Source organism: Meriones unguiculatus, chromosome 11, assembly GCF_030254825.1.
Source record: "Meriones unguiculatus strain TT.TT164.6M chromosome 11, Bangor_MerUng_6.1, whole genome shotgun sequence".
NCBI classification, from domain to species: Eukaryota; Metazoa; Chordata; class Mammalia; order Rodentia; family Muridae; genus Meriones; species Meriones unguiculatus.
This window is the reverse complement of record NC_083359.1, coordinates 90898629-90912287: the sequence shown is the minus strand read 5'-3', so window position 1 is coordinate 90912287 and position 13659 is coordinate 90898629. Positions and strand designations below refer to the sequence as shown.

The following is a 13659-nucleotide window of genomic DNA, read 5'->3' as shown; positions in this document are numbered from 1 at the left end:
GTGTCAGCTGGCTCCATTGTTTTGAGGACTGTGGCAAAGCAGAAAGATCATGGCAGAAGGGCATGGGGAAAGGCTTCTCATTTGTGGCAGTCAGGAAGCAAGGAATGGGGATGGGGGAACAGGGGGAGAGGGAGGGAGGAAAGAAGGAAAAAGGAACTGGAGACAGGTTTCCTCCCAGAGCATGCCTCCAGTAACCTGCTTCTTCCAACTAGGTTCAACCTCTTAGTTTGTGTCATCACCCCACAATGTCATCGAATTATGAATTTGAGGATTGATCCCTAACAAGGTTCAAGTTCTCATGATTAAGTTGCCTCTGAATCTTGCTTCAGGACCAGGCCTCCAACACCTGAGCCTTTGGGAGATGCTTCCTAGCCAAACTCTAACACTGCCTGAGAGGAAAAGAGAATTGGCAGGTTGTATAAGTGGATTTGGGTCTTGACAGCCAACAGCAGGTGAAGTTATTTTAAAGACATTTTGAGTGTTGGAAAGGAGTGAAAGCCTTGAAGTATATGAAAAGGATTTTTATATGTTTTTTTTAAGGGATGCTGACTGGGTTTTTTTTTTCTTTCTTTTTTTCTTTCTTTCTTTCTTTCTTTCTTTCTTTCTTTCTTTCTTTCTTTCTTTCTTTCTTTCTTTCTTTCTTTCTTTCTTTCTTTCTTTTTGCCTGCCTGTCAAGTACAGAACAAGAAGAAATTAACTTATCACGCACTTGGCATTTAGGGAGGACTGTGTGATGCTTTGTGGTTGATTCAAGCAAAGCAGGGGAGATTTTAGTGGGACATGAGAAAGAACTTGTTAACAGCTGTGAAATTAAAACATAAATTAACCGCTGAGATAGGCCACGAGGGTGCCTTAACTAGACTTTCAAAAGATAAATATACATTTGCCTGGCTCTCAGTAGACTTTAGAACTCATTAGAGTGTTTATTTCTTTCTCTAGGTGCACAGTAGATATTTTGCAACAGTAATGGAGACATTTATACATTTGTTCCTTGAGGGGACTTTATAAGCCAGCCCCTGTGTTTTCATTTCCATGCTTGCAGTTGAGGAAATGAGCTTGACTGTCAACGTTTCTGCCAGCCCTGGGATCCCAGACTTCCTTCTATAGGATACTGTGGCAGGTGACACATATCCCACTCATGGTGACAAGCAGACACTGGACAGTGTGTCACAGTACTTATATGTCATGTGGAAGTTCCGTGAGGGACTTTCCGGGGTTCATCCTCCTCCCTGCCCCCCTCCTCCCCCCGACACACACATTTCATGCCAAATAGTAGCCTCGGGAAAGTGAAATCTGAAGAAAGCATGCTTCTGTTTTGAGCAGGAGGGATAAAAGATGGAAATTAAAGTAACTGCTAATAAAAGAAGAAGAAGAAAAAGCAGCCAAAATGACAGTGGGCACTGTTAGTCCAGGAGACAGAGAAAGATAAGCAGACCAAGGCAGTAATGAGAGAAAAAACGATTGATGCGAAGGTAGGGCAATGTTATCTAAAGATTAGACTAAAAATAAACAAGTGGCTTGGGAAAGAGAGCAAGAGACAGCCCGGAACCAGCACACGAAGCTGCGCTGACGCTGGAACACTGTGTGGGAAGAGGAAAAGGCACACCAGTATTCCAGCAGTGTCTGAGGGTGGGGGCGAGGGCTGTGTTCCTTCCTGCAGGCGCTCCGGTGCGTGTGGTCTGCTGGCAAAGCGTAGAGGGCTTTGGACTCCCTCTGACCCGGCACCTGTTCTGACCTCTTCCCAGGCCACTGTGAGGACAGCACCTTCCCCTGGGGGATGGGTCAGCAAGCTTGTTTGAGATGTCTGGGAAGCCATTGTTCCTGAGTGCAGAGTCAAGCCGAAAGGATCACGCTCTTGGTAGTCAAGGTCACCCAGCTGCTCTGCGACTGTTTTCCTGGTTTGCAGTTTCTCGCCTCACACTTGCTGTCCTGGAGATTTCCCTTAAGAAGATGACTCGATTATGTCTCTTCCAACCGTAGGTTACTCCATCTCCTATCTGTCCCCGTGGTCTTCATTCTCTGCCCTGAAGGATGCCTTTCTCGAGTTGGGAATGCCCATGTCTCACAGAACCTCCAGAGAAAAGTCTCTCCTCCTGCTGTGATCCGAATGTGACTTGTCATTGATCCATCCCACCTTAAACTCTTGCAGAAGTTTGATCCCTAAAATACCGTATTAGTGGTATTGAGCGAAAACCTAACTGACAATGATGTTTAGAAGCAGGACTTTGGAAATGATTAGGTTAGATTAGGGTAGACTCCCCCCATCCCACCCCCCCCACACACACACACAGCATAAGAAGGTGCTTCCTAAGGAGAGGGAGAGAAACTAGGAAAGGTACGCAACTTTTCCAGTATGGTTGCACAGCCAGAGGGGATGCTCACCAGATCATATGCTATGGTGTCTAGACATCCGCCTGTGGAGCTCTGTGGGTAAGGCTGAAGTATGACATATCCGGAAAGCCATCTGAGCTCACTCTATTACCGTGGACTCCCTTTTCTCAACAGGGTTCTCTTCCCACCCTGATCTGGGTGACCCCAGATTTTCTAAGGATCGTCATATGGGCCTTCCGGGAAGACCCTTTCCTGATGAATATCGTTCAGCTAGAGATTCCTGGGCACACCCTATGCTAATAAGATGTTTGGTGACTTGACTTCCCCTGAAGATCTTCCCCACCCATAGGACAATTAAGCACAATACTCTCCTTCTTGTGATGGGGTAGTACTACTGCATGTAAATGAGGCCCACTACCACTGCAAGTAAATCAAATATCCCTGACCCCAGCGAATCAAACACCTCTACCCTTGACATCCCTCCCACTGCCCAAAGTTTATAAATTCATGATTTCAAATAAATGTGCTGGGGATTGCATACCGTGTGATACCATCAGCCTTCCACCGTGGTGTCTTACTGGACCTGCCTCTGGCCCACTGGGCCTGGGCCTTGCCAGGCCTGTGTCTTGGCAGCAAGCTGTCCAGGCATGGTCTTTCACACACACCTCTGCAGCAGCTTAACCAAAAGCTGTAACGCTTTGGTATCACCATAGGCTTTGAAACAGGAGTTTCCACTGCCACAGACAATCTCATTTTAAAAGAGCTAAATTGTAACACTCCGTGGAAACTTTCCTACCCAGCCTAGCTCATGAGGCCACCAGACATGTATGTGGCCACACATGTCTCCACCTGCCTGGCCTTTGTTCAGGCTTATGCTTTAAACTTTAATCCAATAACCCAAAAAAACAATGAATGAGCTTCTTTGTGCTCTACTTGATATTTCTAGGTTGATTTCCAAAGTTATAGAATATTTGTATATGGCCTACCATTGCTCATCCTTGTCTAATATGGACATTACGTCCACTCTAAATGATGTTTTTGCTGTTTTCACTTCAAAGATTAAGAATGAAGACTGAGAGAAGGAGCAGGGTTTATGCAAAGGCTCTTGGCAGGTCCAGACTGCTGGCCTCAGGTTCTTGCTTATGGCAGGGTTGGGGTGACTTGGATGAGACCTAACAGGGATTGATGAGGAAGAGAGTAGAGGTTTCTCTGTGAGTCTGGTATGGAGAGGACCCTAAACAGAGATCTGACAGAAAACCTTGCAGTTTTAGACTTTCTACATTCTTTGCAGCCAGTCTTCAGACTCAGCAGACAGTCTCAATGAAGATGAGAGGCATTGGAGGAGGGATATGGCTATATTGATTAAGGTTCTGTAGGAAACAGAGCCAACAGAAGGTATATATATGTATGAATATATGTATACACATTTATATACACATACATGCACACACACTCAAACACACATGCACAGATTTATTATAAGGAATTCACTCATGTGATTCTGAAGTTTGAGGATTCCCAAGATCTGTGCTTGGGACGCTGAAGACCCGGGAGAGTTGCTGTCTGGTTCCAGCCTGAGTCTGAAGGCCTGAGAACCAGGAAAGCTGATACATAACTTTCACTCCAAAAGCTAGTGGGTTTGCAACCCTAAAAGCTGATATTTCAATCCAAGTCTAGACACCAGAAAAGACCAGAGTTGTAGCAATGTTCAGGCAGGAGGAAGTCCCTCTTAGTCAGCCGTTATATTCTATTTAGGCCTTCACTGGGGGCCCGTACACACTTGGAGGGCAGTATGCCTTGCCAAGTCCACTGTTTAAAATATTAGCATCCCGAAACATTCTTAGAGATACACCCAGAACAGTGTCAGACCCATGGATCAAACAAGCTGACACACAAAACTTGGTATCAAACTGACCATGCCATTATAGAGTTCAGAGAGAGAAAGAACATGGTAAGAAGTGGCATTGTGGCTAGAGAGATGAAAACTTGAAGTTGAAGGTACAGCATAGTTGATTCAGGGCTCTAGAATATAAGACTATCAAGAAAAAATCGGATAGCTGTGTAGATTTTTAAGGAGTGTCCATTGGGAGGTACAAATGGTGAAAACAGGGCTTTGAAACAAGTACAAGAGAAAAGTCTTTAGTGAGCTAAGACTCTGGACACTGGAATCATGGGAAAGGCTGAAGATGAGGGAAAAAGGATAAGAAAGAAAAAGTTAGTGTGTAGGGAATGACTTTCAAATTTTTCCTCCAGTTGTCTCTATTCCTTTTTTTTTTTCTCCCTTGCAGTCAAGTAGAGAACTGATCTTCAAGTTAGAAACACTAGAACATATGTGATTTGGAACAACAGATTTTTATATATGTAATGTATAAAATGTATTATATACAATATTTATAAAAGCAATGAAGGTACCTCCTTTCAGTGTGCCCAGACCTCAGTCCCTCAAATGCTGAAAAGCATGATTCCAAAATGCCATTTGGTTGCCTTTGTAACATTGTGAAGCACATATATGAGAATAAAAGAAGTTATCCTGCCTTTAAAAGAGGGGGACATCTAGGTCCAGGAATGGTGGATTTGTCATTACCCATAGACAGAATCTGGAAGACACTGTTGTGCAGATGGTTCGTGAGAGGTTGGAAAAGGAAACAATGGCCATTGGGAGCCAATCCTAGAAGCCAGGTACCCAGATGTACTCAGCAAATCTGCCTCAGAGCAAATATGCATAAGAGCTTTGAAGCTGTGGGTTGACGGCCATGTGAGCCAGCAATGAGATGCTGTAACTAAAGAAGGTGGAGGGAGACTGATGAAAATTCAGCTCTCGGGCATAGAAAATATTCATCATAAGATATTCTCTGTGATGCTAGGTCGCTTTATGAAAGTGCATTCGGTTCTGTGAGCTACATTTCAAAGAAGTCAATGGTAAATTGTTACATGTATAGGAAAGGTTAACAAGGAAGGTGATGCTTCTGTTTACTGAGCGAGCAGCTTATTATGTATTGGGCATGGGGTTAAATACAATATACATATGTTTATCCTTCAGATAGTGCCAGATAGAAGTCGTTACTGTGCTGTTTTAGATGCAGGAACAAAGGTTTGAATCATTTGAATGTCTTGCTTAAGCCCAACAGCTAGATAGTAACAAACCTATGGCTTGAGCCTGGATCTTACTCATCCTAAAGCTCATATTCTTTCCATAGTACCAACCTGCCAGTGCAATAGGAGATCTGGAGATAGGCTAATTGAACTACTGAAGGAAGAGGAAATCATTACCTTTAAAAAGGAATTAACAAAATAAATATCAGTGTGGTAGTTGGATACAAATATTGAAGTCATTGACAACAGGGGAGAAGCTTTAGTTAAGGTTCCAGAGTAGAGAAGTAAGGTGGAAAACGTGACTTAGTCTGAGCAGCTGCCATTTATCAGCCACTTTGTAAGTCCGTCCTCTGCATCCTTTCTTTCAGCACTGTGACTGAGGGTCAGCAGTATGACCACCCCCATTTCACAGCTAAATAGCAAGGATGCAAGCAGAGAGGATGTGGTTAAGCACAGAATCCTTGCAGCTGGTCAAATGCAGAGCCTCTGCCGAAATCTAGGTCTGCCCTACCCTAGGGCCAGTGTACGTACCCACTTTCCATCACTGGATTCCTGGGGTAGATTTCCAATCAACATAAGGGAACGTTTCCAAATAATTAGAACCTTCCCGACAGAGAATAGATGCTCTCTCAGGGAGTGAGTTCACTATCACTGACAAATCTTGACTGGCAGGGATGTTGGTTTCCGAAACTGTTGTCCTAATGGTTGTTGGGGTTTGTTTGTGTGGTTTTTTTTTTTTTTTTGTTGTTGTTGTTGTTGTTGTTATTTTTTTAATGTGAAATTCTATCTTTATTCTTTAACTATCATCCTCAGCAGAAATATAAGTATGCTTGTAAGGAAAGGAAGGTATTGGTGGTAGGCCTTATGGGTCATTATCGCTTCTGTTTACCAGAATTTCAACATGGTGATAAACAGCAAATGTAGTTTAGCCAAGACGCTGTGTAGACCTCATTTGTTTTGAAAAGTATATGAACATAAGAATATGTAACGGTTCATTGTTCTGTTTCCTTAAATAAGTGACAGTTATAAGCCTATGCATATTATAAAAAGAAAGCAAGTATTCATTGTATTTGATGAGGAAACTAAGCCTTACAAACCTTAGAATTATTACTACTTCAGCATCCCACCCTTGATAATTGTGGTGAAGGATGAGAAGACTGACCAGGATACTTTTTAGAAGCACGTTCAGAACCACCCTAGTCTTAAAAATAAAGATAAAGGCGGAGGGAGGCAAATCCATAAAAACATTTTTCCTCTCTCCTCAGTTTTGATGCCCCCTCATCCACAGTTCTTAAGCAAACCAAGCAATGGGGAATAAAGGCCCTTGGTGTGTGTTTCTGTGTCTAGAAGTCTAGGGCTGAGCCTTAACTACTAGACTTAAATCATTTGCTGAGGAATGGGTTCCTGTGAGAAAGCTTCCTACTTCTCGGTTCTGCTGGTAGAAAGTTTCCTGTGTTCACCAAATAACTATTTTTGGCTACATAGAGATTGCTTACCTTTGATAACAACACGTGGCACTTCTGAACTCAGATACAGCAAGCAGAGTGGTCTCCCGAGAGATATGGTCCAAACAGAGCAACGGCTTCCTGCACAGGTCGTCACCAGATGATCTAAAAAGGATCTTTGTCTGTTAAGGTTACATTAACCTTAGCTCACCGCTGGCCCTGTACGCTTTTCACATCTCTGGTTCTTGTTGGCCTGCTGATTCACATTCATCTCTGCCCTATCGGTTTTAAATCCAGTGCTCTTTCCTTAAGGGTATTACATAATAAATTAAAACCTTGATCAAAGGAGTTTTATGTGCAATGCATCGGAACTAACTGGTCCTGACTTCCTGCAGGGAAAATGAGTAGCTAGGCAGACTACATTATAGATTCTCATTAATGATGGTGGGAATACCTGTCTCCCAAATGCCAGTCACTGTGCTGGCCCTGGGAATGCCAAGATAGATCCTTGTTTCTTCAAAGAGCTTCTGTATAAATGTCATGGTGTGATAGATGTTATGACACAAATGAGCCCCAGGGATTTGAGCAGCTCAGACTGCTGAGGGGAAAAGAAGGTTTCTCTTGATCCAAGTCTTAAAGGATCCTCAGGGTGTCCCCAGGGTTTAAAAACTCAAGGTGTGTGTTGCTAGCTCTATTGACCTGAGTAGGTCAGGACTCTGGAAGGAGATGAAAATAGGGCAGATATTGCATGCTAAAAGGTTTGGGCTCTATCCTGCAGACCATCGGAAACCTTTACATGGTTTTTGGATAAAAAATAGTGGAGTGTTACACATTTTTAAAAAAGACTACTGCTAGTGCTGTAAAGAATGGGTTGACAGGAGGGTAGGAAATAGACACACCATGATGGAAAATATTACAACAATCCTGATGAAAAATGAGAACAAAAGTAGACCACGGAAGGGAGAAAAACAAATGTAGAGACACTCCGGGAGCATGTACCAAGAAACTCGCTCATGAGGCACGGGTATTGGCGAGAGTGAAGGAAGGACTGAGGGCTGTTCCCTAGCTTTCTACCTGGAGTGGATACCAGGCCCCTTGGGATTGGGCTGAAGAGAATGATGGGAGGGGCTGATGGTGAACTCAGGTAGAAGACGGTGAGTTTGAAAACTTGAGAGTCTTCAGGAGGGAGGATGGTCTAGGAGGATAGCTTCATGAGCCCAGAGTTCAGTTAGGAGAAACTGAGGCTCTGTTGTTGGCTTCCGTATTCCTTTGATATAAACAGTTTGGCATAGTCAGAAGGCTAAGGGGGGTCGTATGGGCCAAGCAGCCTCGGATTAGCTCTCTGAGAAGCCATGTTGTCTATTGGATTATCATTGCAAGATAGTAAGTATGTGAAGTGCACAGAGAGGCCTTGGAAAGAGTTTAGCAGAGGAGTTGTGGTCCCCTTTCCAGGATCCTTTGCAATGTTCTTAGTCCACCCCAGCCTGCCGTAAGTATTTTCTCTGGCACTTCGGTGGGTAATCCCAGCTTTCAAACTATTTAGAAGCAGAATTGGTAAAGAGAAGTGAAAGGGCATGTTACTGAACATTTCATCTTCTTGCTAAGCATGCAAGATGTATCTATGAGCAGCCCCACTTTGTAGACAATGCATTTAGGCTTCTAAGTGGTTGCATCATTTCTGGTGTAGAAAACAACACACTTATGAAACTGTAGGCACTAAATTCCATCCTTTCCCCCGTGTACATAGCAGTAATTTTCTTTTAAATGGGCCTGTTGTCAGGTGTGGCCATAGACATCTATACACTTACAATTCTATAACTCAGGAGGCTGAGGCAGGAAGACAGATATGAGTGTAAGGGCAGCCTAGGCTATGTAGGAGTTTCAGAACTCCTATTAAAAAAAAATAAGGAAAGAAAGAAACTTACCTATCAGAGTTTCCAATGCTGTTAATATTGTTTTTGAGAAAAGAGGAAAAAAGAAAGATTTGTGAAAAGCTTGGGGCGCCAGTGGAATTCATCAAGAGAGCTATACTCCAGATGACTCAAAACTAACCCCACTGACCTCCTCCGCTCTCCATTTTATGCTCCAATACCACACTGGACCAGGTCTTGTTAAGACCCAGCCTCCAGGACTTCGCTTATTAACTTTTCCCTTTGACCTCTGCCTCCACTTTTGTCCCTACCTCTTTAAACTCCCAGCCTCAAGTCCTTTTAGCAGCCAGAGGAAACTTTCAGTTCTAAGTACAAGGAAGTTAGTCCTCTACTCAGTAGCCTCCAGTAGCCTCTCGTCTTCAACTTAGAAAACGAGCTATGAACTTTATCTGTGTTCTGACCTTTGGGTGTTCTGTGATCCTGTTTTGAGTCATATTGGCCATTTTTCAAGGCTTTTTAGCACCTTCTTGTGTTCTGTGGGGCTCGTAATCTTTCTGTTTCCTCTTCCTGTACTGCCTTTACCCAGCAATCTTTGTGATGGCATTGTACATGTCATTCTAGGTCTCTGCATCTCCGTGACATTGTCTGGCCATCTTTTCTGAGACAGCAGCCTCCATCATGCTCTGACCATTAGTTAGGTGGAGTTTTCACCACAGCACGTCTTACTTGTATGTTGACATCTACCCATGAGCCCTGTGAGCTCAGGAGTTCTCGGTCTGCTGCTGCTGGGGTCACACCTGGCTCTCATGCTTTCAAAGAATCATGTGATGAATTTGTAGAAACCTGGTTCACGTAGATGGGGTGGGAAAATGGAGTCACTATCGCCAAGAGCCCTGTAATGTTGCAAACATCTCACATGGTCATAACTGTTAATTTTCCAATTAACTCCTTCTTTGGAAATAAATGCGAGCAGGTCTCAGAAGACTTGTGTACATTTCTTTGGGTTTAATGTAGATTTATTAATCAGGCAAAGAAGAGAAACTTTTTGCCCTCTTCCGACAGACAAGTTACCAAAAATGGGTTTGCGACCTTGGGAAGGCGTCAGTAACATTGTGGTTTCCACACCTTACCAAGCCTGTGCTTCCAAATCTGGACGTCGCTCACAGGGGCAGCCATGTTTATAGAGCTTGTGGAAAGTGCCTCCTGCACAGTGGCTTTTGATCCCACAGGAAAAGGACTTCCTTTGATAGCTTGGCACCAGTGAGCTCTGCCTTCTGCCTCTTGTGATTAGAGGTTTCCTGTTGACACTCTGAACTAAATACCACATTCAGTGCGTTTTTCTGTTGTTCTTTCTCCAGGATCTTCTACGTCTCTCATGATTCCCAAGACTTGAAAATCTTCAGCTATATCGCTCGGGATGGTGCCAGCAATATCTTCAGGTGTAATGTCTTTAAATCCAAGAAGAAGGTAAAGGGGTTGTTGTTGGTCCTTGACTGTTTTTCTCTCGTGGGCTCAGCACAATCTATTATGGCTTGTCTTGCTGTTGAAAGTTTGGAGATAGATATTTTAATACCAGACCTGGTAGCACTTTGTCAGCCATCTATCATTACTCTTATATGACGAAACCCTCCTTGATTTTAGTGTCATCTGAACTTTGTACATGGTTACATATAGTCATAGAGTGATAGTCCATTGTTCTTTCTTTTGGAGAGAACCAGATAGACTGGACCAGTAATGATGATGACCTTAGGTTGCAGTAGGAAAGAAGCATTAACTAAAGTGACCCTTCACCCCAATCTTGCATGTAAATCAGTGGATCATCTCTTTTAGTAAATTATGATATGGGGACACTAGCTTAGGTTAGGATATGATACTGGTTGTCATGGAAAATTATTTTAATATGACAACCTTGACACTGAATAAATGCAATTTTCACACTTCTGTAGAGTTGTCTTTTTTTCTCTGCCATTCCTCTAGGAGCCTGACACACAAAAGTGGGTTTTGGGATGCCTCCCTGGGGAGTAAAAAATCTAGAATTTAGCCCACCCTCCTACAGTAATCCAGAATTATGGTAAGCGGATTGTTACCCCACTAAGTCTCAGATTCTTTGAAGATATATTGAGGATAGACAAAATTGGCATTTTCTTCTTAAAATGTTTATTAGCATATAGTAATTATACAATTAGACATAATAATGAGATTTCTTATGACATTTTCATACATGTACATAATGTATTTCAACCATATTCATTCCAGTTATCCTGTCTTGTTCCCATCCTACTTTCTCTAATGCTCTAAAAATCAACGTTTTCTAAAAGTAAATGTATTTCCTAACATTTATCACCTAAAATGTTTTATGTTAAAACTACTGCATTTAAAAGTTCCTGAGAGGCCCTGGAGTTAAAGAACCCCTTGGTGTTTTGTTTTTTGTGTTTTTTTTTGTTTGTTTGTTTGTTTGTTTTAATCTAGCATTTCACAAGCTGATTTGGCTACAGAACTATTTTTCCTCATACAGTCTGTGTTGATATCCTGGGAACATTTTTCCAGAAAAAAAAAAAAAAAAAAACTTTGGAAAGCACTGCTGCCATTTCTAAGGTCTACTCTTCTAGAAAGAAGCCATTGCACCTGGCCTCTTGGGAGACTTCAGTCCCCGTTCTAAACATTCCATCTTCTGCCTTCTGGTGTCTTCCATAGATTCGTAGGTACTTTGTCATTATCAAATGGGAGTAACATGAATAATGCTTGACAAGGTCAACATGTACAAATAGAGATGTTTCTTGGTTTATGATGGGGGTTATATCATAATACGTTCATATTAGGTTGAAAATATTATAAGTTGAAAATTGTTTAATATATCCAGCATAGCATACATCATTGCCCAACAGCACAGTACACTGGGGACTGGGGGTCATTTCCAGGAGCTGTTGCCGGACGCTACTGCCCAGCATCACAAGCATTTCCTGGTGTACACTGTTAGTCCAGGAAAAGATGACATCGGGAAGTACCATTTCTGCTATATATGTATAGACTTTGCACTATCATATAGTCAAAAGAATACCAAATCAAACCATCTTAACTCATACCATATAGCTGTCTTGTCATGCAGAGAATTATACATTGCTAACTAACCATACTCTCTAAAGGGACTTGTGTCCTTGCCCTCTCTGTTTTCAGGCTTTTTATTTATTTATTTATTTATTTATTGGTTAATTGATTAATGGACTGATTGATTGTACTGGGGATGGAGTTTAAGGCCTTTACAAAGGCTGTGTCACTGAGCTAGCTCTCAGGCCCTTTCAAAGTCATTGGATTTAAACAATGTATTCGATGACAGTTTTACAAAGCGCTAGAACTGGAAGGAAGGGTAGCAGCTAGAAAACCAGCAGTAACTTCTTTGGTGAAGAGGGGGAGACGTAGGCAGACTTGACTTTTATGTAACCATACAGACGAAAGGGGAGGAGATGTGAGTGAGGCCAGATTCGGCTGTGTATTAGAGAAGACAGGGGAACTTGAGTAGGAAGAAGGAGGGAAAATAAGAGTCTCACGATGTCCCAGTTTAGGGCCTAGGAGGATGAAAGGCCCCGAAAAGGAGAGGAAAGGAATTCAAAGTGTCCCTGAGGGGTGTAACTTGGACTGTCTGCAGTGTTTTCTAGGGTGCCACCCAAAAGTGCAATTCCCCTCCCTTGTTGAGTTCTTCCGTGGGTAGTGACAGCAGTCCTGGACACAGACTGTCTACAACTTAGAGATCTGAGTTATAAACAACACATAGTCATCTACGAAGTGCTTCAGTTGTTTATCTCATCACATCTTTAAAAAGCATGTGAGGAAGGTTAAAAAAAAAAAAGGAGCTCTTTATCCTCGTTATCATAGATTAGTAAGTCGACACTCAGCCCAAGTGACGCGTCAGGTTCTCCTTCAGGGCAGTGGCTAGAACGAGGGAAACATGCAGAACAAAGGAATTTTGAGCAAGGAACACAGGTAAAGGAGCGAACCGACGCTGTGCTCTGTTTGCTTTGCTGTGGGGTCTAGTCTGGGGGCACAGGCAGGCTGGGGAGCCCTGCTGTCAACCCACAGTGTGGGAATGGCCGCCACCTAGCATGTGGTTCTTAGAGTTAGGCACTGCCAAAGGACAAGCCCTCTGCCTCCCTTCACGCCCGGTTTTAGTCACCCCTTGTAGCTCTCAGAGCGGTCTCATTCTCCGACTCTTCTCTTTTCTCTATTCTTTCACCCTTACCTTCTGAGTCTGTAGCTAACTTGTGGGGTGGGTTCTCAGGCCCTGGCCTGGCCTGCAGCTATGCAATTTAGAGAATTTATTTCCAGACCGCCCGGACTGTGAGCTCTGGTGCTTCTGGACTCTAGACAGGAGGACCAGTTTCCAAGCCAGAAAAGAACAAGGAATTGTTCAGCAAAGGAAACCCAGTTTGGGAGGGGTGGGGAGTGTGTCTGGGAGGTTTTACACACCATCCTGGTTGGCCTCCAAATAAGTGTTTAACTTTCTTACAAAACCCTTCTGGTTTCAGGAGATAATAGCTTGTGAAGGCGTTTCAGTTGGCAAATCATGGTTATGTTTAAGAGATATGGGAGAAAGGGCTGTAGATAGACTCTGAGGAAAAGCATCTCACAAGGATGTTTATGGACCAGTAGAGTCACATTGGAGACCTATTGGTGGAAAAGCCAGCGAACGGATGCTCTCCCGAGATTCCAGACTGCTCACAATCTAAAAAGCCTTGAGTAAGTGTCTTCCTGTGTCTAGGATTTAGTTACCACTGTCCCCCACCCCACGCTGTCCCCTGTGTACCTCTGTGTGACTTGTTTCTCCGTGGCGGACCTCTAATGCAGCGTCACCCTCACCATGGAGAGTGGGTTATCTCTTTTGCTGATTGAGAACTCTGTTCAGGCTTCTCCGTCTACCTGTTGTA

The 13659-nt window shown here is 43.2% G+C and overlaps 1 protein-coding gene across 6 annotated transcripts in view; it reads left to right on the top strand.

The window, feature by feature from the left end:
* Nos1ap (nitric oxide synthase 1 adaptor protein) overlaps positions 1 to 13659 on the top strand; it is a 287498-nt gene that overhangs the window by 229359 nt on the left and 44480 nt on the right. For all 6 annotated transcript variants that reach the window (XM_060364643.1, XM_060364644.1, XM_021640625.2 and 3 more), the window contains exon 5: positions 10099 to 10207. In XM_060364643.1, the coding sequence (XP_060220626.1) occupies positions 10099 to 10207 (109 nt within the window). The remainder of the gene's footprint in view (positions 1 to 10098; positions 10208 to 13659) is intronic.